Source organism: Cervus canadensis, chromosome 13 (assembly GCF_019320065.1).
Source record: "Cervus canadensis isolate Bull #8, Minnesota chromosome 13, ASM1932006v1, whole genome shotgun sequence".
In the NCBI taxonomy this organism is placed as follows: Eukaryota; Metazoa; Chordata; class Mammalia; order Artiodactyla; family Cervidae; genus Cervus; species Cervus canadensis.
The window spans coordinates 25097490-25123228 of NC_057398.1; the positions used below are offsets into that span (position 1 = coordinate 25097490).

At 40.7% G+C, this 25739-nt stretch overlaps 1 protein-coding gene across 3 annotated transcripts; it reads left to right on the top strand.

The window, feature by feature from the left end:
* The first annotated feature begins 2937 nt into the window (after positions 1 to 2937).
* On the top strand, positions 2938 to 22626 carry LOC122452337 (PRAME family member 8-like). Of its 3 annotated transcripts, none has more exons than XM_043485857.1 (5): positions 2938 to 3002; positions 3277 to 3327; positions 19432 to 19742; positions 20100 to 20672; positions 21701 to 22626. In XM_043485857.1, exons 3-5 carry the CDS (start codon positions 19456 to 19458, stop codon positions 22251 to 22253), a joined length of 1413 nt encoding a protein of 470 aa, XP_043341792.1. In that variant the 5' UTR covers positions 2938 to 3002; positions 3277 to 3327; positions 19432 to 19455; the 3' UTR covers positions 22254 to 22626. The 3 variants fall into 3 exon arrangements, with proteins under 3 accessions (XP_043341792.1, XP_043341794.1, XP_043341793.1); XM_043485859.1 differs by having other exon boundaries at positions 2986 to 3002; positions 19596 to 19742; XM_043485858.1 differs by lacking the exon at positions 2938 to 3002 and having other exon boundaries at positions 3082 to 3327; positions 19596 to 19742.
* The last annotated feature ends 3113 nt before the right edge of the window (positions 22627 to 25739 follow it).

The window sequence follows — 25739 nt, forward strand, 5'->3', positions numbered from 1 at the left end:
TAGTCCTAATGAGATGGATGAAACTGGAGCCCCTTATACAGAGTGAAGTAAGCCAGAAAGATAAAGAACATTACAGCATACTAACACATATATATGGAATTTAGAAAGATGGTAACGATAACCCTATATGCAAAACAGAAAAAGAGACACAGAAATACAGAACAGACTTTTGAACTCTGTGGGAGAAGGTGAGGGTGGGATGTTTCAAAAGAACAGCATGTATACTATCTATGGTGAAACAGATCACCATCCCAGGTGGGATGCATGAGACAAGTGCTCGGGCCTGGTACACTGGGAAGACCCAGAGGAATCGGGTGGAGAGGGAGGTGGGAGAGGGGATCGGGATGGGGAATAAGTGTAAATCTATGGCTGATTCATATCAATGTATGACAAAACCCACTGAAATGTTGTGAAGTAATTAGCCTCCAACTAATAAAAAAATTAAAAAAAAAAAATAAAAAAGGCACATTGTCCATGATTCAAAACCTTATCAATCCTATAATTTCTTCACTCTCTAGGGCAGAATAAAGAAATTCTTCCTGGGGCATTGCTTGTGTGTGTGTGTGTGTGTGTGTGTGTGTGTGTGTGTGTACTTAGTCGATCAGTCGTGCCTAACTCTTTGGGACCCCATGGACTGTAGCCCACTGGGCTCTTCTGTTCATGGGATTCACCAGGAGAGAGTACTGGAGTGTGCTGGCATTCCCTTCTCCAGGCGATCTTCCCAACCCAGGGATCGAACCTAGGTCTCCTACATTGCGGGCAGATTCTTTACCATCTGAGCCACAGTGTAAGCCCCCTGCGGCAACTCTTACCTCCTGGCTTATTTATTTGGCTGTTCAGTGGTTTAATAGACACAAAGGGGAACATACTTAGTGTGCAATGAACTATTGGAATGAAGAGCTCTTAACAGGGCTCTTATTGCTGACTCGAGCCTTCACCTTGGGCATGGGTATTCTTCATGCTTCTACCAGTCAGTGTGTAAATCACAGTTTTTGCCATTGTGTGTGCTTCAGTGCCAAAGGCAAGGTCCCCACTTCTGCAAGATGTTTTCCACACATCCAAAAAGGTTGAGACTGGTTCTCACTGTTTCATGCCTGTCATGGGTGAGTAGGGGTCCTCACTGATATAACTGAGTTGTGGCCAGACATACAAATTCCTTTTAACAAAATGCTGAAATAACAAAACGTTTAACACGGATTTGTTATTTCCATACCACATTACAGTATTATATAATTTTGGGTGGTTGGTCACATCAGAACTGGCTGATAATTCCCATTACAATTCCAGTCCTTCTCTATCAGAAAAGTCAAGGACAGCTTGTCTGGTTATCAGAATCTTCAAATATATAACAAATATATGTTATGTTTTACATATAACTCAGAGTCGGCACTCCCTAACCTCAGTTCATCACCCTCAAATTCAGCCAGCTACATATGATGTAGGCCAAATTCACTGTTAAATCCTCATCGAAGTTAGTCTGAGCAGTTCAACCATATGTTATTCAAGATTCACCTGTCATATAAACAGGTGAAAAGAGGCTTATATGGTTACAGAGGCTTAACAGTCCCACTGTCTGCTGTCTGTTGCCTAGAGAACTAGAACAAACTGTGGTTTAATTCAGACCTTATCTTAAGTTTGAAAAGCAGTGGAAGTGATGGTGTAGCACTAAGTCTAGCCTAAAGGCCTGAGAACAAAGGCACCCCTTGTGTATGTCCTAGAGTTTCAAGGTTCAGGAACCAGAAGCTCCGGTATTCATGGCCAAGGAGAGAGAGCGGGAGAGCAGTAGCCCTTGTTCCATTCAGGCCCGCACAGGATAAGACGATGCCCTCCCACCAGGTGAGGGCTGATCTCTTGACTCCATCTACTGATCCCATGCTATTCTCCTCTAGGAATTCCCTTGCAGATTCCCCCAGAATTGTTGTTTGATCTGAGATCTGGGAATCTCATCTCACAGTGAAGCGGACACATACTTTTAATCCTCACAGGACGTCTAAACAAAATGCAACCAAATGAAGTTTCCCTGCTAAGGATTCAGAGGCTGCAACTGCTTATTCTGAGGAGGAGGGGGATATAGGGCTGGGATATAGCTCTTAGGCAGAGCTTTGTTTCCCCCACAATGAATATAATGATGCACACACTGTTTATGGGAGTTTTAGTAGGATCCTGTGAGATATTACTTGTTGAGGACTTGGCTCTGGAGTTGTTGAGCAAGAGCTCCTTATTGGGTAAGAACTCCATAATGCTTTTTTCCTCCCAGTCTTCTCCCTCCTAGTGACTAGCATAGATTTTTATCCTTCTACTGCTCACAACGCAGAGGAAAGCAAAACCCAGGGACTGAAATTGGACTCACATATTACATGCGGTCATCAATGCATGAGGGTTCACCTAAGCTGATCCAGCAGCTAGTGCAGGGGGGATGCAAGTGGGAGAAATAAGAAAGATGGATTCATCTTCAGTGATAGACATTCTGAGCTCTAGGTCTCCTAGGCCACCTCCTGGTAGATCACAGAAATGACCACCTGCTGGTAGAAGATAGGAATCAATTTTCTGTTCAAGGTGGTATACTTTAGAATTTTTAATACTTCTTGATATCGTGGAACTTCCCTGGTGGTCCACTGGGTGTGACTCCATGCTCCCAATTCAGGGGCCCTGGGTTCAATAGCTGTTTAGGGAACTAGATCCCATATCCCAAAACTAAATATTCGCCTGCCACAACTAAAAGATCCCTCAGGGGTACAAGGGAGATCAAAGATCCTGCGTGCATGATTAAGACCCAGCACAGCCAAATAATCAAAATAATATATATTTTTTTAATTGGGCTGTCCTGTAAATGCCATTTGAGTACAAATATTTGCACAGTGATGTAAACCTCCAATCCAGCAGATGTCGCCATTCCCCAGGGTGATAGCTGAGGAGATGCGGGAATGCAAGAAGCAGCCATCTTCCATGTTTGCCACCCTTAATGAGAACAAGGGAACAGGATTTGACCCCAGAGAGCTGAGGTACATATGAAAGGAATGGATTCAGTGAGCCCAGAGGCTTGCATCTTGCCATACATACAATGTTAAATTCCTTAACTTGATATCTGACGTTCTTTTTTTAACCTCACAATAATCTTTGATGTTCAGACTGCCCGCTCCCTTTGTTACAAACTTGTAAATAGCCTGACTCCCCCTCCTGCCTCCTCGGAGCAGTTTTCTCAGAGCTTCTGAGATGCTGTCTCCTGGGCTTGCGTCCTAAACATTCCCACCAAGTAAAATAACTCTCTACTTTCAGGTGGTGTCTAGTGTTTTAGTCGACAGTTTTCATCTAACGCCTGGAACTCAGGTGAGTGGGGACAGGACACTGTGGGTTGGGAAAAGGTCTTGGAAGAGCATGTAAAATGACAAGAAATGCACAAACTAAAATGTGACAAATATGTTTTATTTGGTGACTTTACAGAAGATTATAGCCAGAAAGGTGGCTTCTCAGATTGCTCTGAGGAACTGAAAGTTATAAGGGGGAGAAAAGTTATATGGGAAAGCCAGAGTACATAGTCATTTCCTGAAAAAACATTCAGAAAACATCAAAAGATTACTGCATATGGTAAAAATGATACATTTCAAAATAATGATTTTCATGCTTTTTAAAAATTGTTATTTATTTATATACTTTTTTGGGAGGGGGAGGCTGTGCTGGGTCTTCCTTGCTGAGAGCAGCCTTTCTCTTGTTCTGGCAAGCAGGGGCTACTCTCTAGTTGAAATGCATTGCTTTCTCATTTTGCTGGCTTCTTTCATTGCAGAGCATGGGCTCCAGGGCATGTGGGCTTCAGTAGTCACAGGTCTCAGGCTATAATCGAATGCTCAGGAGTTATGGGGCATGGGTTTAGTTCCTCCACAGCATGTGGAATCTTCCCAGACCAGGGATCCAAGCTGTATCCTTTGCACTGGCAGGTGGATTCTTTTTTTTTTTTTTTGGAGGCTAATTACTTTACAATATTGTATTGGTTTCTTTTATTTTTTTTTAAAAATTTACTTATTTTTTCATTGAAGCATAATTTCTTTACAGAATTTTGTTGTTTTTTGTCAAACCTCAACATGAATCAGCTATAGGTATATGCATGTCTCCTCCCTTTTGAACTTCGCTCCCATTTCCCACCCCATCCTAGCCTTCTAGGTTGATGCAGAGGCCTTGTTTGAGTTCCCTGAAACATACAGCAAATTCCTATTGGCTATCTATTTTACATATGGTAATGTAAGTTTCCATGTTACTCTCTCCATTCGTCTCACCCTCTCTTCCCCTCTCCTCATGTCCTTAAGTCTGTTCTCTATGTCTGTTTCTCTTTTGCTGCCCTGCAAATAAATTCTTTGGTGCCATCTTTCTAGATTCTGTATATATACATTAGTATACAATATTTATCTTTCTCTTTCTGACTTACTTCACTCAGTATAATAGGCTCTAGTTTCATCCACCTCATTAGAACTGATTCAAATGTGTTCCTTTTTATGGCTGAGTAATATTCCATTGTGTATATGTACCACAACTTCTTTATCCATTCGTCTGTTAATGGACATCTAGGTTGCTTCCATGCTCTAGCTATTGTAAATAGGGTGTCAATGAACATTGGAGTATGTATGTCTTTTTCAGTTTTGGTTTCCTCAGGGTATATGCCCAGGAGTGGGATTGCTAGGTCATATGGTGGTTTTATTCCTACTTTTTTATGGAATCTCCATACTGTCTTCCATAGTGGGTGTATCAATTTACATTCCCACCAGCAGTGGAAGAGGGTTCCCTTTTTTCTATAACCTCTCCAGCATTTATTGTTTGTAGACTTTTTAATGATGGCCATTCTGACTGTTGTGAGGTGATCTCTCATTGTAGTTTTGATTTGCATTTCTCTTATAATGAGCGATGTTGAGCACCTTTTCATGTGTTTATTAGCCATCTGTATGTTTTCTTTGGAGAAATGTCTGTTTAGGTCTTTTCCCCACTTTTTGATTGGATTGTTTGTTTTTCTGGTATTGAGTTGTATGAGCTGCTTATGTATTTTGGAAATTAATCCTTTGTCAGTTGTTTCATTTTTTATTATTTTCTCCCATTCTGTGGTTGTCTTTTCACCTTGCTTATAATTTCCTTTGCTATGCATAAGCTTTTGAGTTTAATCAGGTGCCACTTGTTTACTTTTGTTTTTATTTCCATTACTCTAGGAGGTGGGTCATAGAGGATCTTGCTTTGGTTTATGTCATTGAGTCTTCTGCCTATGTTTTCCTCTAAGAGTTTTATAGTTTCTGGTCTTACTTTTAGGTCTTTAATCTGTTTTGAGTTTATCTTTGTGTATGGTGTTAGGAAGTGTTCTAATTTCATTCTTTTACATGTCACTGTACAGTGTTCCCAGTACAACTTATTGAAGAGGCTGTCTTTGCCCCATTTGTCAAAATTTCTTGCCTCCTTTGTCAAAAATAAGGTACCCTCAGGTGCATGGGTTTATTTCTGGGCTTTCTATCTTGTTCCATTGGTCTATATTTCTGTTTTTGTGCCAGTGCTATACTGTTTTGATGATTGTAGCTTTGTAGAATAATCTGAAATCAGAAAGGTTGATTCCTCCACCTCCAATCTTCTTTCTCAAGAATGCTTTGGCTAGTTGAGGTCTTCTGTGTTTCTATATAAATTATGAATTATTTTGTTATGGTTTTGTTAAAAGTGCCATTAGTAATTTGATAAGGGTCTCATTGAATTTATAGATTGTGATTGGCGTTTTCACAAGATTGATTCTTCCTACCCAGGAATATCTCTCTATCTTTTATGTCATCTTTGATTTCTTTCATCAGTGTCTTACAATTTTCTGCATACAGTTATTTTGTCTCTTTAGGTAGGTTCATTCCTAGATATTTTAATCTTTTTGTTGCAAGATGAATGGGATTGATTCCTTAATTTCTCTTTCTGATTTTTCATTGTTAGAATACAGGAATGCAAGTGATTTCTGTGTATTGATTTTGTATCCTGTGACTTTGCTAAATTCACTCATTAGCTCTAGTAATTTTCTGATAGTTTCTTTAGGGTTTTCTATGTACAGTATCATGTCACCTGAAAACAGTGAGAGCTTTACTTCTTTTCTGATCTGGATTCCTTTTTTTTCTTTTTCTTCTCAGATTACTGTAGCTAGGACTTGTCGTCCCCTTCTCCTCCTGCCCTCAATCTTTCCAAGCATCAGGGTCTTTTCAAATGAGTCAGCTCTTCTCCTGCCCTCAGTCTTTCCAAGCATCAGGGTCTTTTCAAATGAGTCAGCTCTTCACATCAGGTGGCCAAAGTATTGGAGTTTCAGCTTCAATTCACCACTGTTGAATAATAGTGGTGAAAGTGGACATGCTCATCTTGTTCCTGATCTTAGGGGGAATGCTTTCAGTTTCTTACCATTGAGAATAATGTTTGCTGTAGGCTTATCATGTATGCCTTTTACTATGTTGAGGTAGGTTCCTTCTATGCCCAATTTTGAAGAGTTTTAACCATAAATGGGTGCTGAATTTTGTCAAAGCCTTTTTCCACATTATTGAGATTATCATATGGTTTTTATCTTTCAATTTGTTATATGGTGTATCACATTGATTGATTTGTGTATGTTGAAGAATCCTTGCATCCCTGGAATAAAGCCAACTTGATCATGGTGTATGAGCTTTTTGATGTGTTGCTGAATTCTGTTTGCTAAAATTTTGTTGAGAATTTTTGCATCTATGTTCATCAGTGATATTGGCCTGTAGTTTTCTTTTTTGTGTGTTATCTTTGTCTGGTTTTGGTATCAGGGTGATGGTGGCCTCCTAGAATGAGTTTGGAAGTGTTCCTCCCTCTGCAATTTTTTGAGAGTTTTAGAAGGATAGACATTATCTCTTCTCTAAATGCTTGATAGAATTCTCCTGTGAAGCGATCTGGTCCTGGGCTTTTGTTTTTTGAGAGATTTTTAATCACAGCTTCCATTTCAGTGCTTGTAATTGGGTTGTCCCTAATTTCTATTTCTTCCTGGTTCAGTCTTGTAAGAATGAACTTTTCTAAGTATCTGTCCATTTCTTCCAGGTTATCCATTTTATTGCTGTATAGTTGTTCATCATAGTCTCTTATAATCCTTTGTATATCTGCACTGTCTGTTGTAACTTCTCCTTTTTAATTTCTAATTTTATTGATTTGATTCTTCTCTCTTTTTTGCTTGATGAGTCTGGCTAAAAGTTTGTCAATTTAATTTATCTTCTCAAAGAACCAGCTTTTAGTTTTATTAATCTTTACTGTCGTTTCTTTCATTTCTTTTTCATGTATTTCTGCTCATATCTTCATGATTTCTTTTCTTCTACTAATTTTGACTTTTTTTCCTTCTTCTTTTTCCATTTTTTTAGGTGTAAAGTTAGGTTGTCTATTCAGTGTTTTTCTTGTTTCTTGAGGTAGGATTATATTACTATAAACTTCCCTCTTAGAACTGCTTTTGCTACATCCCATAGGTTTTGAGTTGTCTTGTTTTCATTGTCATATTTTTCTATGAATTTTTTGATTTCCCTTTTGATTTCTTCAGTAACCTGTTCATTATTTAGAAATGTATTGTTTAATCTCCATGTGTTTGTGATCTTTACAGTTTTTTTTCTTGTAATTGATATCTATTTTCATAGCATTGTGGTCAGAAAAGATGCTTGATATAATTTCAATTTTTACTGAGGTTTGATTTGTGACCTAAGATGTGTTCTATCCTGGACAATGTTCCATGAACACTTCAGAAGGTATATTATTCTACATTTGGATGAAATGTCCTGAAGATCTAAATGAGATCCATCTCATCTAATGTATCATATAAGACTTGTGGCTCCTTATTAATTTTCTGTCTTGATGATCTGTCCATTGGTGTGAGTTGGGTGTTAAAGTCTCCTACTATTACTGTATTACTATCAATTTCTCCTTTTATGTCTGTTAGTGTTTGTCTTATGTATTGAGGTGCTCCTATGTTGGGTGCATCAGTTCAGTTCAGTTGCTCAGTTGTGTCTGACTCTTTGTGACCCCATGAACCACATCACGCCAGGCCTCCCTGTCCATCACCAACTCCCAGAGTTTACCCAAACTCATGTCCATTGAGTCAGTGATGCCATCCAACCATCTCATCCTCTGTCGTCCCCTTCTCCTCCTGCCCTCAATCTTTCCAAGCATCAGGGTCTTTTCAAATGAGTCAGCTCTTCTCCTGCCCTCAATCTTTCCAAGCATCAGGGTCTTTTCAAATGAGTCAGCTCTTCACATCAGGTGACCAAAGTATTGGAGTTTCAGCTTCAACATCAGTCCTTCCAATGAACACCTAGGGCTGATCTCCTTTAGGATGGACTGGTGGATTTCTTTGCAGTCCAAGGGACTCTCAAGAGTCTTCTCCAACACCACAGTTCAAAAGCATCCATTCTTTGGTGCTCAAATTTCTTTATAGTCCAACTCTCACGTCCATACATGACTACTGGAAAAACCAGAGCCTTGACTAGATGGATCTTTGTTGGCAAAGTAATGTCTCTGCTTTTTAATATGCTATCTAGGTTGGTCATAACTTTCCTTCCAAGGAGTAAGTGTCTTTTAATTTCATAGCTGCAATCACGATCTACAGTGATTTTGGAGCCCCCAAAATAAAGTCAGCCACTGTTTCCCCATCTATTTGCCATGAAGTGATGGGACTGGATGTCATGATCTTAGTTGTCTGAATGTTAAGCTTTAAGTCAACTTTTTCACTCTTCTCTTTCAGTTTCATCAAGAGGCTCTTTAGTTCTTCTTCACTTTCTGCTATAAGGATGGTGTCATCTGCATATCTGAGGTCATTGATATTTCTCCCAGCAATCTTGACCCCAGCTTGTGCTTCTTCCAGCCCAGCGTTTCTCATGATGTACTCTGCATATAAGTTAAATAAGCAGGGTGACAATATACATCCTTGACATACTCCTTTTCCTATTTGGAACCAGTCTGTTGTTCCATGTCCAGTTCTAACTGTTGCTTCCTGACCTGCATACAGGTTTCTCAAGAGGCAGGTCAAGTGATCTGGTATTCCTATTTCTTGAAGAATTTTTCACAGTTTATTGTGATCCACAGAGTCAAAGGCTTTGGCATAGTCAATAAAGCAGGAATAGATGTTTTTCTGGAATTTTCTCGCTTTTTTGATGATCCAGTGAATGTTGGCAATTTGATCTCTGGTTCCTCTGCCTTTTCTAAAACCAGCTTGAACATCTGGAAGTTCGCAGTTCACGTATTGCTGAAGCCTGGCTTGGAGAATTTTGAGCATTACTTTACTAGCGTGTGAGATGAGTGCAATTGTGCAGTAGTTTGAGCATTCCTGGCATTGCCTTTCTTAGGAATTGGAATGAAAACGGACCTTTTCCAGTCTTGTGGCCACTGCTGAGTTTTTCCAAATTTGCTGGCATATTGAGTGCAGCACTTTCACTGCATCATCTTTTAGGATTTGAAATAGCTTAACTGGAATTTCATCACATGCACTAGCTTTGTTCGTAGTGATGCTTTCTAAGGCCCACTTGACTTCCCATTCCAGGATGTCTGGCTCTAGGTGAGTGATCACACCATTGTGATTATCTGGGTCGTGAAGATCTTTTTTGTACAGTTCCTCTGTGTATTCTTGCCACCTCTTCTTAATATCTTCTGCTTCTGCTAGGTTCATAGAATAGATATTTACAATTGTTATGTCTTCCTCTTGGATTTATCCCTTGATCATTCTGTAGTGTCCTTACTTATCTCTTGTAATCTTCTTTATTTTAAGGTCTACTTTTTCTGATATGATGATTGCTACTCCAGCTTTGTTTTGCTTTTCATTTGCATGGAATATATTTTTCCATCCTCTCACTTTCATCTATATGTGTCTTTAGGTCTGAAGTGGGTTTCTTGTAGACAGCATATATGTGGGTCTTGTTTTTGTATCCATTCAGCCAGTCTCCATTTACATTTAAAGTGATTATATATATATATATATATATATATATATATATATATATATATATATATATATGTTCCTATTGCCATTTTTTTAAATTGTTTGAGCTTTGTTTTTGTAGATCTTTTTCTTCTTTTGTATTTCCTGACACTATAAGTCCCTTTAACATTTGTTGTAAAGCTGGTTTGGTGGTCCTGAATTGTGTTAACTTTTGCTTGTCTGAAAAGCTGGTTTTTTCTCTATCAATTTTGAATGAGATCCTTTCAGTAGAGTAATCTTGGTTATAGATTTTTCCCTTTCAGTACTTTAAAAATGTCCTACCATTCCATTCTGGCCTGCAGAGTTTCTGCTGAATGATCAGCTGGTAAATGTATGTGGTTTCCCCTGAATGTTGCTTGTTGTTTTTAATATTCTTTCTTTGTGTTTTATCTGTTAGTTTGATTAGTATGTGTCTTGGCATGTTTCTCCTTGGGTTTATCCTGTATGTGACTCTTTGCACCTCTTGGACTTGATTGACTATTTCCTTTTCCATGTTGGGGATATTTTCAACTATAATCTCTTCAAACATTTTCTCATACCCTTTCTTTTTCTCTTCTTCTTCTGGGACCCCTATAATTCGAATGTTGGTACATTTAATATTGTCCCAGAGGTCTCTGAGACTATTCTCAGTTCTTTTCATTCTTTTTACTTTATCCTCCTCTTCAGCAGTTATTTCCACCATTTTATCTTCCAGCTCACTGTTCCATTCTTCTGCTTCAGATATTCTCCTATTTATTCCTTCTAGAGTATTTTTAATTTCAGTAATTGTGTTGTTTGTCTCTGTATGTTTATTCTTTAGTTCTTCTAGGTCTTTGTTAATTGACAGGTGGATTCTTAACCACTGGACCACCAGGGAAGTTCATTTTCATACTCTTTTTATGTATGGAAAGAGGCAAGAGTCTGGACTTAGAAGTCCATTTAATATACATACCAATATGCATATGCAAAAGTCTGGATTTATTGAAGTCCATATGATATGCATATGGTCCATATCCATATGATGTGCATCTTAACTACCTCAGGACACCATCCTGTTTTCTCTTGCTTGAATTACCCTCAGGGCATACTGTTTTGGGGGCAGCTTCAGTGAATGATGGCCTTTTGGCTTCAACATCCTTTGTTTACTGAAATAGCAAGTGAAATATTTGTCCCTAAGGAAAAGCTTAAGAGAAGACTGGAAATAGAAATGACTTTTTCAGCCACTCAATCATGTCCAACTCTTTGCAACACCATGGAATGTAGTACACTGGGCTTCCTTATCCTTCATCATCTCACAGAGTTTGTCACACTCATGTCCACTGAGTCGGTGATGCCATCCAACCATCTCATCCTCTGTTGCCCGCTTCTCCTCCTGCTTTCAATCCTTCCCAGCATCAGGGTCTTTTCCAGTGAATCAGCTCTTCGCATCAGGTTGCCAAACTACTGAAGCTTGAGCTTCAGCATCAGTCCTTTGAATGAACATTCAAGGTTGATTTCCTTTTGGATTGACTAGTTTGACCTCCTTGCTGTCCAAGGGACTCTCGAGTCTTCTCCAGGCTCGCTTTTTGAAAGCATGAATTCTTCGGCACTCAGCCTTCTTTATGGTCTAACTCTCACATCTGTACATAACTACTGGAAAAACCATAGTTTGACTATATGGACTTTGTCGGCAAAGTGACTTCTCTGCTTTGTAATATGCTGTCTGGTTTCTTCATAGCTTTTCTTCCAAGGAGCAAAGATCTTTTAATTTTATGGCTGCAGTCACTTTCCACAGTGATTTTGGAGCCCAAGAAAGTAAAGTCTGTCTCTATTTTCGTTTTTACCCCATCTATTTAACATGAAGTGATGGGACTAGATGCCATGATCTTAATTTTTTGAATGTTGAGTTTTAAGCCAGCTTTTTCACTCTGCTCTTTCACCTTTATCAAGAAGTTCTTTAATTCCTCTTTGCTTTCTGCCATTAGGGTGGTGTCATCTGCATATTTGAAGTTATTGATATTTCTCCCGGCAATCTTGATTCCAGCTTGAGCTTCATCCAGCCCTGGATTTCCCATGATGTACTCTGCATATAATTTAAAAGAGCAGAGTACACTTCATACTGCCTTGATGTACTCCTTTCCCAATTTGGAACCAATCCATCGTTCCTGTCCAGTTCTAACTGTTGCTTCTTGACTGGCATGCAAGTGTCTCAGAGGCGGGTAAGGAGGTCTGGTATTCCCATCTCTTAAGAATTTTCCATAGTTTGTGGTGATCTACACAAACACTTTTGATAGTCAATGAAGCAGAAGGAGATTTTAAAAAATTCCCTTGCTTTTTCCTATGATCCAGAGTATGTTGGCAATTCAATCTCTGGTTTGTCTGCTTTTTCTAAATCCAGCTTGAACATGTGGAAGTTCTCAGTGCATGTACTGTTGAAGCCTGACTTGGAGGATTTTGAGCATTACCTTGCTAACATGTGAAATGCAATTGTGGGATAGTTTGAACATCCTTTGGCATTTCCCTTCTTTGGGATTGGAATGAAAACTGACCTTTTCCTGTCCTGCAGCCACTGCTGGGTTTTCCAAATGTGCTGGCATATTGAGTGCAGCACTTTAACAGCATCATCTTTTAGGATTTTAAATAGCTCAGCTGGAATTCCATCACCTCCACTAGCTTTGTTCATAGTAATGCTTCCTAAAGTCCACTTGACTTTACACTCCAAGATGTCTGGCTCTAGGGGAGTGATTACACCATCATGGTTATATGGGTCATTAGATATTTTTTGTACAGTTCTTCTGTGTATTCTAGGACTTCTGTGGTAGCTCAGACAGTAAAGAATCTGCCTCCAATGCAGAAAACCCAGGTTTGATCCCTGGGTTGGGAATATCCCCTGGAGAAGGGAATGGCAACCAACTCCAGTATTCTTGCTGGGAAAACCCCATGGGCAGAGGAGCCTGGCAACCTACAGTCCATGGGGTTGCAAAGAGTCAGACACAATTGAGTGACTAACACAATTGAGTGACTAACACATAGAAGTATGTATTCTTGCCACCTCTTCTTAATATCCTCTGCTTCTGTTAGGTCCATACCATTGTGTCCATCTTTGCAAGAAATGTTTCTTGATATCTCTAATTTTCATACAGAAATTTCTAGTCTTTCCCATTCCTTGTTTTCCTCTATTTCTTTGCATTGTTCACTTAAGAAGACTTTCTTATCTCTCCTTGCAATTCCTCGGAACTCTGCATTCAGACAGGTATATCTTTCCTTTTCTTCTTTGCCTTTTGTTTCTGATCTTTTCTCAGCTATTTGTAAGACCTTCTCAGACAACCATTTTAACCTGTTGCATTTCTTTTTCTTGAGCATGGTTTTGGTCACTGCCTGCTGGACAATATTATGAACACTGAATGAAGGGATTCTCTGGGCTCAGTACACATTCTATCACTTAGCTTTAAATCCATCTATTCCTTTCAAGGCAGTTGAGATGGTGGAGGGACAATGGTTGGAGGTGGAGGTGGGACTGAGTGGATGTTATAGCCTATGACTGTCTGTACCCTGGAAGATGTGGTGGGGGTTGGGAGATCTTATTAAACACTGATATTGGTCCCAGCTTCTGAGTTTCTGGATGAGTAGATATGAAGAGGAGCTAAGAATCACTTTTAAAAAGTTCTCAAGTGATGCTGATGCTGCTGGTTAGGGGACCAGTCATTGGGAACCACTACAGTAGGTGGAGCTATTCCACTTTTATTTTATCTGCCCAGTTTTTGGGATAACAGATTCTGAAGAGAAAGCAACATGGTAAATACCTGAACCTTGTGTTCTTTCCTTCTCCCTCTTATAAGAGAGGAAACTATGACTCCAGTATTTTATTACAAATCTCAACATGGCCAGCACACTGCTTGGCACTGGGACAGCACAATTTAATACTCAAGAGCACAGGCAAATAGAACTTAAAGTTCTACCACCAATAGTCTGTGTGCCTTGGAAGAAGTTACTGACCTTCACTGAGTTTGTCTCTTGCTCTATTGAATAAGTAAAGCATGGAGCCGAGAGCATGATGCAGAATAAATCTCCATAAATGGCAGGGCTGTTGTTTGACATGAAGACTGCAGGCATAATCAAGACAATATCTAAGGCCACAGCAACAACCAGAACCTGAGGCAGAGTCTCACGGGTCAGTCTTTCCCTCTGCCAAGGTGTGATGCTTTGATTACAGTAGCCAACACTTTAAAGGCCACCTGCCTGGAGTTCAGCCTATTGGCTGTGTCAAGCCTGTCCTATGGTGACCAATTTAACTATTCTTTCCTTTGGCTATGGCTTCAGGCTCAGGGGTCTCTGATTGGCACTAACTCCAGGGAGCAGAGGAGAAAGAAAATCCAAATCAGATTTCCCCATCCAATGATTTACTATTTTTTTCTTGGAAAACTTCTGGGGCCTTTTGATGCTCATATGTATAAGGATGTTTAGAGAATTTTTGCATGAATTGAAAGCTTAAACTCTGTTGACCTACAAACCATTTGGAGCTTACTGGGAGTTCTCATTAACTTTCTGGTAGCTCATTTCATGCCCTGAGCATGGGATTCTTTGCCTCTAGCAACAAATTTTCTTTGTTAAAACACTGTGTGTGGAATATATTTGGCCATCCTATAGCCTCTAGTATGAGAAAAGTGTTCAGCAAGGAACTCTAAGGTGACCTACAATGACCCTCACAATATCAGGGAAAATGCATGTCTTTGTTGTTCTAGACCTGAGACCAGTGTTGGTTTGTGCACCTGATTTTGATGTTGTTGGGGCTGGAATTGCCTTTGCACCCCCACAATCCTGCCATTCCGGGTATAAAATTTAAATTTCACAAGCAGCATTTGCCATTAGCTCTTCAATGAGTATGTATATCATTTTATATGAGTAGGATTTTGTTGCAAGTGCTATTTGGTACTCGGTATTTCTTTTTACTTAATGTTATGACCATCTCAAGTCTAATATGACCTAACAGACTCCTTACTTTCTTTCTCCATACCTGCTCCTTTCCCATCCTTCCCAGTCTTAGGAAGTCGCAACCAAATTCTTGGAGGTTCCTTGAAGCCTCCTTTATCCTTCCATTTAAACTTCCCTGTAAGAGCAAAGTTCTTCTGATTCAGCTCCAAGAAAAATCCTGGGCCACTCAAGTGCAACCCCCAACTCACAGCCAGGAGCAGTGAAGTGTCCCCTGCTGGTGCCCTGCTCCCTTGTTAATCCTTGCAACATGGTCCAGCAGCAACCAGGGGAACTGGGAAATAGACAGCAAGTCATGTCTTTACCCTACTCACAAAATAAGTATCAGAGTAAGTCAAGTAATATCAATGTAATATCAAAAAATATGTAGAAAGAGACCAATGGGATTATGGTTCAGCTCCCAGGATTCCAAGAATATGCCTGGGATTAATTGCCATCTTGGCTGCATCCTCTGTGTGAAGAACCTAAACGACAATGTTTACTGGTAGCAGTGAGCACAATGAAGACAAGGTTAGCTGAGACTGATTCACATTCCCCCCACCTGGTCTCTGAGTTCCCAAAGAACCCACAGTGATTATGCTCATTGATTCTCAGATGTGAAAATGTCCTTCACAGAGTTGGTTGTGTCTCCCTCCACTCAGATTCTCAGATTTAATCTTTTCAAGTCAATTTGATGTCCTGAACTCAACATTCTAGCAGGAAACACCCTCAAAGATGACTGTCTCCTCTTAGCCACTCCTGTTTAGTTTCTAAATATCACCCAAAGAAAAGCCTTTAGTGTCCTTCTTTCCAAGAGAAAAACAAACAAACAAAACCACATGCATAAGGCTATTTGAGTCATTCACAGGGCCCCTTTAGGAAGGGCCATCACCACACTGCCCAGCACCCACCCTGTGTTCTCACAGGCTTGATCAGATGTTCTCTGTCAGCGATTAAGCCTGGAGGGCCATCCACGTCTCCAGTTGCAAGCCGCTGTTCAGTTCAGTTCAGTTCAGTTCAGTCACTCAGTCATGTCCAACTCTTTGCGACCCCATGAATCGCAGCATGCCAGGCCTCCCTGTCCATCACCAGCTCCTGGAGTTTACTCAAACTCATATCCATCGAGTCGGTGATGCCATCCAGCCATCTCATCCTCTGTCGTCCCCTTCCCCTCCCGCCCCCAATCCCTCCCAGCATAAGGGTCTTTTCCAAGGAGTCAACACTTCGCATGAGGTGGCCAAAGTATTGGAGTTTCAGCTTCAGCATCAGTCCTTCCAATGAACACCCAGGACTGATCTCCTTTAGGATGGACCGGTTGAATCTCCTTGCAGTCCAAGGGACTCTCAAGAGTCTTCTTCAACACCACAGTTCAAAAGCATCAATTTTTCGGTGCTCAGCTTTCTTCACAGTCCAACTCTCACATCCATACATGACCACTGGAAAAACTATAGCCTTGACCAGACGGACCTTTGTTGGCAAAGTAATGTCTCTGCTTTTTAATATGCTATCTAGGTTGGTCATAACTTTCCTTCCAAGGAGTAAGAGTCTTTTAATTTCATGGCTGCAGTCACCATCTGCAGTGATTTTGGAGCCCCCCCCCAAAATAAAGTCTGACACTGTTTCCACTATTTCCCCATCTATTTCCCATGAGGTGATAGGACCAGATACCATGATCTTAGTTTTCTGAATGTTTAGCTTTAAGCCAACTTTTCACTCTCCTCTTTCACTTTCATCAAGAGGCTTTTTAGTTCCTCTTCACTTTCTGCCATAAGGGTGGTGTCATCTGCATATCTGAAGTTATTGATATTTCTCCCGGCAATCTTGATTCCAGCTTGTGCTTCTTCCAGCCCAGCGTTTCTCATGATATACTCTGCATAGAAGTTAAAGTAATTAGCCTCCAACTAATAAAAATAAATGAAAAACAAAGCAAACCAAACCAAAACAAACAAAAAAAAGAAGTTAAATAAGCAGGGTGACAATATACAGCCTTGACATACTCCTTTTCCTATTTGGAACCAGTCTCTTGTTCCATGTCCAGTTCTAACTGTTGCTTCCTGACCTGCATACAGGTTTCTCAAGAGGCAGATCAGGTGGCCTGGTATCCCCATCTCCTTCAGAATTTTCCACAATTTGTTGTGATCCACACAGTCAAAGGCTTTGGTGTAGTCAATAAAGCAGAAATAGATGTTTTTCTGGAACTCTCTTGCTTTTTCAGTGATCCAGCGGATATTGGCAATTTGATCTCTGGTTCCTCTGCCTTTTCTAAAACCAGCTTGAACATCTGGAAGTTCGCAGTTCACGTATTGCTGAAGTTTGGCTTGGAGAATTTTGAGCATTACTTTACTAGCGTGTGAGATGAGTGCAATTGTGTGGTAGTTTGAGCATTCTTTGGGATTGCCTTTCTTAGGGATTGGAATGAAAACGGACCTTTTCCAGTCCTGTGGCCACTGCTGAGTTTTCCAAATTTGCTGGCATATTGAGTGCAGCACTTTCACAGCATCATCTTTCAGGATTTGAAATAGCTCAACTGGAATTCCATCACCTCCACTAGCTTGTTCATAGTGATGCTTCCTAAGGCCCACTTGACTTCGCATTCCAGGATGTCTGGCTCTAGGTGAGTGATCACATCATGGTTATCTGGGTCGTGAAGATCTTTTTTGTATAGTTCTTCTGTGTAACTTGCCACCTCTTCTTAATATCTTCTGCTTCTGTTAGGTCCATACCATTTCTGTCCTTTATTGTGCCCATCTTTGCATGAAATTTCCCTTGGTATCTCTAATTTTCTTGAAGAGATCTCTAGTCTTTCCCATTCTGTTGTTTTCCTCTATTTTCTTTGCATTGATTCTTGAGGAAGGCTTTCTTATCTCTCCTTGCTATTCTTTGGAACTCTGCATTCAAATGGGAATATCTTTCCTTTTCCTTGCTTTGCTTCTCTTCATTTCACAGCTATTTGTAAGGCCTCCTCAGACAACCATTTTGCCTTTTTGCATTTCTTTTCCATGGGGATGGTCTTGACCCCTGTCTCCTGTACAATGTCACGAACCTCTGTCCATAGTTCATCAGGCTCTCTGTCTATCAGATCTAGTCCCTTAAATCTATTTCTCACTTCCACTGTATAGTCATAAGGGATTTGATTTAGGTCATACCTGAATGGTCTAGTGGTTTTCCCTACTTTCTTCAGTTTTATAAACTCATAATCTGTCATTTCCCATATAAGACCTAAGTGAGAACGTGAAACAGATAAGAGTTTATTTTGTTTCCTTCGGAAATAACACCACTACTTTTATGAAGCTGTTTTAATTCTAGGATATTTAATAATTTTAATTTGGACAAAAATCATGCAATGATGAGGTTTTCCAGATATTGTCTTGGGTTTTGTTTTTTTGTATAGTATTTGGGACACATAATCCCTTCCCTTACTCCCACCCAGGGATACAGCTATCCATATTAGCAAAACTCAATCCTATTTTGTGGAGTGAATCAATGAAAAAGTTCTAGATCCCACTCCCTCCCTCATTCTTTCTCTTTCCTGTAGATATCAAATCATCTGGAGATATACTGTAACCCAATCAGAATTAACCTGAGAGAATTTGTGGAATCTAATCAGGTAATGACTTCTGATTGGAAGTTAGCAGTTGAAAGGAGGGCAGATGTGATTAGAAAGTTCTATAAAAGCCTTAATCACCAAAGAAGAGACACAGAAACTTCTCACTCTGAAATCACTGCCTTTGTTCTCCCCCAGGACTGAGGTCTGAGCAGCCCCAGAACCACATCTGAGCCGGTAAATTATCAACCTCAGGAAAGATATTCTGCCAATGGCCAGGGTGTACTGAAAGGTGGAATGTGATCTGACATGACAGGAAGAGTTTTCCTTTTCTTTTGGTTAAACAAATTAAAGGCTTTCCTTTTGCCTCAAAGTGTAGCTTTGCCTTCATCCTAAACATTTTGATTTTGGCTTTGGCTTATATCATTTAAATGTCTCATCAAACAGTTCATCTTGTTAATAAAAGACATCTAACTATTGGAAACGCTATTTCGAGGCATTTAAAGTTTTTATTTTATGCACAAATTGCATTGCTTTTAAAAGGTATCTCCATAATCCTTCCCAGTAAAGTTAACTTTGGAAACTGAGGACTGAAGCTGTGTTGCACATGAACTTCTTGCCCCATAATTTGGACTGAACATGATACTTTAAAGGTTTTCACCCAAGAGAAAGGGAGTCAACTTGTTCAGTCTCCTGATACAAATGTGCAAGAGGGACATGCATTAAGCAAACACTGGAAGGAAATGGAGGAGCTACTCGATGCCTTTCTTTCTTCTTGGTACTTGTAAGATTCTTGCTCTAGTGCCAGAAGGGGCAGAGCTATGGCTTAGTGCCCACCAAATCTAGCCTGGAAGCCTGACAAACTGGGTTTCTTCCTTTCTGGTTCATCATTTCCAAGGTGATGACTTTGGCTCTGATTTGATTTCCCTGAAAGATGGGGAGAGAGACCACCCTTATGGGTATGACTGACCTGAGAAGGAGGCTTTGTTCCCTTGCATTTTCACAGGATTCCATTAAGAGAAGAGTCAGGATGAGTGCTCACAACCCACCCAGACTTGTGAACTTGGCAGCAATGAGCCTGTTGAGAGATGAGGCCTTGGCCATCTACTCTTTGGAGTATCTGCCCATGGAGCTCTATCCACCACTATTCGTGGCCGCCTTCTCTCTCAGACGCAGTGAGACCCTGATGGCCATGGTACAAGCCTGGCCCTTTGGCCGCCTGCCTCTAGGGGGTCTGATGAAGAGGCCTCACCAAGAAACCTTAGAAGCAGTGCTGGATGGACTTGATGTCCTGCTGGCCCAGGAGGTTCACCCCAGGTGAGTCTGACCCAGGTAGCCTGGCAGGGTCTTGGGTGTCCTGGAAGGGACTGCTGGTGTCAGGGAGAGTGAATGACCAAAGGGTGGACCAGAGACTTCTGAAAAAAGCTCAGAAACCTTGAGCGCTGCTGAGATCACATTGGGAAATGCCTTGCAAAAGTGTACTAGGAAGGATGGAAGAGAAAAAGGAGCTGGAGGAAAGTGAGCAAGAGAGGAAAGAGGAAAGACAGAAGGTGATATCAGGAATGTGAAGTAAAAGCAAAGATGTGAAGTTAGAATGTTGCCTAAATTCTGAGGCTGTAGTTTCATTCACTGTGTATTTTAAAGAATCTTACCAAATCTTCTGTTTCCTCACAGGAAGAGCAAATTGCGGGTGCTGGACTTGAGAAATACTGGCCAGGACTTCTGGAACATGTGGTCTGGAGACAAGTACCATGTGTCCTCAAGTTCACTGATGGCATCAATGGCTAAGGACATGTCAGGGACAAAGCACCCTTTGGCTCCCTTGGAGGTGTATGTAGATCTATGTCTCAAGGAAAAGACCTGGGGCAAATTTATCACCTACCTCTTCAGGTGGGTGGAGCAGCGGAAGGGGTCCATACACTTGTGCTGTAAGAAGATGAAGATTATTTCAAGGTCCAAGGAAACTATTAAGAAAGTTTTCCAAATAGTGAAGCTGGATTGTATCCAGGAGGTGGAATTGAATTTCACCCAGAAGCTGTCCACCTTGGCCAAGTTTGCTTCTCTCCTGGGCAAGATGAGCAATGTTCAGAGGCTCCTTCTATCCCCGATTCATGGGTCTGCTGTTGAGGAACAGGACCAGCAGGCTCTTCTGCGATTTACCTCTCAGATCCTCAGGCTGCAGCACCTCCGCTCTCTCCGTATGGAAGGTCCGTCTTTCCTCGAAGGCCACCTGAACCAGATGCTCAGGTAGGAGACCAGCGCTGGTTGAGTAACAGTGAACACAGTAGTGAAATATCAAATGCACTGTCTCATTTGCTGCTCTACTGTGACCTGTGGTAACACATAAGCGGAGCAATCAAGGTGTGAGAAAACTGGTATAAAAGTTCTGGAAAGGGACATCAGGTTATGAAGCTACAAATTGGGAGGCTTAGGTGTAGTGTGGGCATGTATGTGATTTCTTCTTTGGGAAGAGATATCTCTGTTCGATGACAGGTTAGTGAAGATGGCATTGACAAGGAAAAACCACATTAGACCTGAGCATTTCTAAAAAGAAACTCTGGTCACTAATCTGTGAACACAATGAACCTGTCTTAAAGTCCCAATCTATGAAGATGATCTTGGGTTGCATATAATGTAACTAAATAATATATGGGAAATGCATGATTCTGGAGATGATGGTAATGAAGCAGAGACAAAAGGAGAGTGAACAGTGATAGAAGATATGTAGATGATGTCCAGATGGGCGTCGCTGAAGATTGGCAGCCCCTGGGCATGGTGTGGGGTCTCACTGTTTCTATACGTCTTCCATGTGCCTCACCTGGCCAGAGATACAGGCATCTGGAGCCCAAGCATCGACTGAAGGGATCTGAATTAAAAGCATGTTTATCTCATCTCCCAGTACTACAATTAAGTGGTGTCCACACTTGATGGAGACTCTGTCTCAGGCTCTGTCCTGAGCATATTCTAGTGCATTTCATTATCTTCATTTATATTCCTAAGGAAGTGGAGTATGTTGTACTCTGCTTGATAGATGAGGAAAAAGAACTTTCAAGATTCTTTTAGCTTGAAAAAAAAAAGATTATTTTAGCTTGATCTAGTCACACATAAAAATGGCAGGACTCAGCCTGGAATGAGACTGGGCATTCTGGATATTGAGTTTTATCAGATGGTAATAACAAGCTTGGTTTCATGCCAATCATTTACCTCTCAAGTGGAGGTCACTTATCACTCTGTTTTCCCAGAACTAATTACTTGTTTTTTTCTTTTTCCTCCAGATGCCTGAAGATCCCCTTGTATAACATCTCAATAACCAACTGCCAACTTACAGAATCAGACTTGACCCATCTGTCCCAGTGTCCAGAAATCTGTCAGCTAAAGGGCCTGAATCTGAGTGGTGTTACCCTGACCAACTTTCGTCCCAAGCTCATCCAAGGTCTGCTGGAGAAAGTTGCAGACACTGTTGAAGAGCTGAACTTAAACCTGTGTGGGATCATGGACTCCCTCCTCACAGCCCTTCTGCCTGCCCTGAGCTGCTGCTCCCAGCTCAGGGTCCTCAGCATGTGTGGAAACCTCATCTCCATGGCCGTTCTGGAGAGTCTCCTGCGTCATACTCATGGGTTGTCTGCTTTACGTCTAGAGTTTTATCCTGCCCCTCGGGAGAGTTACAGCTCTCTGGGTTTTCTTCACCAGGAGAGACTTGCCCAGCTAAAAGCTGAGCTTTGGGAGATTCTTACAGACTTAGGACGTCCCAGGAAGATTTGGATTAGCCCCAGACCCTGTCCTCACTGTGGTGAGGACATGTGTGATCATCTGAATCCCAACACATGATGCTGTAATACCCTGCCAAGGGGGTTGTCTCTATCAGAAGCTTTCTTCGGGACACTTGGAAACTGAAATCGAGGACATAGGTATATTATGAAGGGAAAATACACCCATGGTTTCTGATATCAGCCCAGTGTCATTGAGAAAAGCAAATGTGATCCAGGAGGGGTGCAGGATTCTAGAGGGATATGTTGACTTGGGGAGTTTGGAACTTACTTAGAGACATGTTTACGGAGTCAAATATGAACCTAAATTTCTGGAGGATTCAGTTTGAGACACACATGTTTGAGTTATTTCTGTATACACAATTGTAGAAACGATCAGAAATAAAGAGACCTTCAGTGTAAATGAATAAATTCTGACCATGATATTATTTTGATTTCTGTGTTTACATCTCATGGGTCTCTAGTTACTGATGGTGCTGAGGGGAGCACTCTGTTGCCTATGATCTGAAACTCCATTATTCCTTAGTTATATTTTTCCTTTTGCTTTCTTTACTTAGTTCTGTGGGTTAATACAAACAACAAAGGAAACATAGTGGTCCTCAACAATACATCTCTGTCATGGGTGGGAACTGACATGCATGTTCCTATGAGAAAAATTCTAAAATCATACAGGCATGAAACATGGTTTTATTATGTTTATACTACATTTCAAAAGTATATCTTTTGAAGGCTCGGTTCAGTTCAGTCACTCAGTCGTACCCGACTCTTTGCGACCCCATGAATCACAGCACGCCAGGCCTCCCTGTCCATCACCAACTCCCGGAGTTTACTCAAACTCATATCCATCGAGTCGGTGATACCATCCAGCCATCTCATCCTCTGTCGGCCCCTTCTCCTCCTGCCCCCAATCTCTCCCAGCATCAGGGTCTTTTCCAAGGAGTCAACACTTCGCATGAGGTGGCCAAAGTATTGGAGTTTCAGCTTCAGCATCAGTCCTTCCAATGAACACCCAGGACTGATCTCCTTCAGGATGGACTGGTTGGATCTCCTTGCAGTCCAAGGGACTCTCAAGAGTCTTCTCCAACACCACAGTTCAAAAGCATCCATTCTTTGGTGCTCAGCTTTCTTCACAGTCCAACTCTCACATCCATACATGACCACTGGAAAAACTATAGCCTTGACCAGACGGACCTTTCTTGGCAAAGTAATGTCTCTGCTTTTTAATATGCTATCTAGGTTGGTCATAACTTTCCTTCCAAGGAGTAAGCGTCTTTTAATTTCATGGCTGCAGTCACCATCTGCAGTGATTTTGGAGCCCCCCAAAATGAAGTCTGACACTGTTTCCACTGTCTCCCCATCTATTTCCCATGAGGTGATAGGACCAGATACCATGATCTTAGTTTTCTGAATGTTTAGCTTTAAGCCAACTTTTCACTCTCCTCTTTCACTTTCATCAAGAGGCTTTTTAGTTCCTCTTCACTTTCTGCCATAAGGGTGGTGTCATCTGCATATCTGAGGTTACTGATATTTCTCCCGGCAATCTTGATTCCAGCTTGTGCTTCTTCCAGCCCAGCATTTCTCATGATGTACTCTGCATATAAGTTAAATAAGCAGGGTGACAATATACAGCCTTGACATACTCCTTTTCCTATTTGGAACCAGTCTGTTGTCCCATGTCCAGTGCTAACTGTTGCTTCCTGACCTGCATACAGGTTTCTCAAGAGGCAGATCAGGTGGTCTGGTATTCCCATCTCCTTCAGAATTTTCCACCGTTTATTGTGATCCACACAGTTGAAGGCTTTGACGTAGTCAATAAAGCAGAAATAGATGTTTTTTCTGGAACTCTCTTGCTTTTTCAGTGATCCAGCGGATATTGGCAATTTGATCTCTGGTTCCTCTGCCTTTTCTAAAACCAGCTTGAACATCTGGAAGTTCGCAGTTCACGTATTGCTGAAGTTTGGCTTGGAGAATTTTGAGCATTACTTTACTAGCGTGTGAGATGAGTGCAATTGTGTGGTAGTTTGAGCATTCTTTGGGATTGCCTTTCTTAGGGATTGGAATGAAAACAGAGCTTTTCCAGTCCTGTGGCCACTGCTGAGTTTTCCAAATTTGCTGGCATATTGAGTGCAGCACTTTCACAGCATCATCTTTCAGGATTTGAAATAGCTCAACTGGAATTCCATCACGTCCACTAGCTTTGTTCATAGTGATGCTTTCTAAGGCCCACTTGACTTCCCATTCCAGGATGTCTGGCTCTAGGTGAGTGATCACACCATTGTGATTATCTGGGTCGTGAAAATCTTTTTTGTACAGTTCTTCTGTGTATACTTGCCACCTCTTCTTAATATCTTCTGCTTCTGTTAGGTCCATACCATTTCTGTCCTTTATTGAGCCCATTTTTGCATGAAATGTTCCCTTGGTATCTCTAATTTTCTTGAAGAGATCTCTAGTCTTTCCCATTCTGTTGTTTTCCTCTATTTCTTTGCATTGATTGCTGAGGAAGCCTTTCTTATCTCTCCTTGCTATTCTTTGGAACTCTGCATTCAAATGGGAATATCTTTCCTTTTCTCCTTTGCTTTTAGCTTCTCTTCGTTTCACAGAAACGAAGGTTAGTTCATGTCAATAAAAGTTTCATTTTATTTCCGTAACACTTATTGGTCTTCCCTATTGAGGAAGATTAGTATAGCATGTTTTGACATCAGCATATCAGGTTGTATAATAAAACAGCTGTAATATACAATGTATAACTTATACTTGTCCATCTGTTTCCTCAACTCCCCACTCTCTGCTTCAATCAGCTGCAGATCCATTATAACTCATTTATTAAAATTCTCTGGATCTCCTGTTTTACTAGTCTATTATGATGCAGAAAATATTTCCTCTTGTTCCCTCTTCTCATATCTAGAGTTGCACTATTATAAATATTTTCTATATAGTTGTAGATATGATTGATGGCCTTAAGATATTTAGCTATGTTTCTGAAGCCTGGGTTTCCATTGGGTAGTGCAGGAGACACTAATTTTATACAGTAGATGGGCTATAAGATATATAGCTCATTACATTTATAAATTCATAAGTGTAACATGAGGAGATGTAACACAGTGAGGAGAGACACAAGACATAAATAATATGCAAACAAGTTAGGACAAATTAAGCAATGACTAGTAAAATGAGTTGTCATCTGGTGGGAGTAATTCATCAAGTCCACAGAGGATCTGCTGGAGAAGCCAAATTCTGCAGGAATCAGGTAGAAAGAAAAAGATAAATGCTTTGTCTTCATTTACAGAGGCATAGGTTAGCATTTGTTGCAGGTAAAAAGAAAAGTTTTGTGGAAAGCAAAGCTTATTATTAGCATGTGTAAGTACCATTGAGCTGAAGTTGGGAGCATAAATAATGCTTTCCAAACCAGTTTTTGATTTGTTTGTTTCATTTGTTTTAAAATAAGGTACAAAGGTTAGTTATTACATGGATGCATTTTTCTCCACTTTCTAGTTTTGTTTTTTAATATATGCCAAAAAGTGGCTTTTTATAAAAGTTCTCTAGGGGT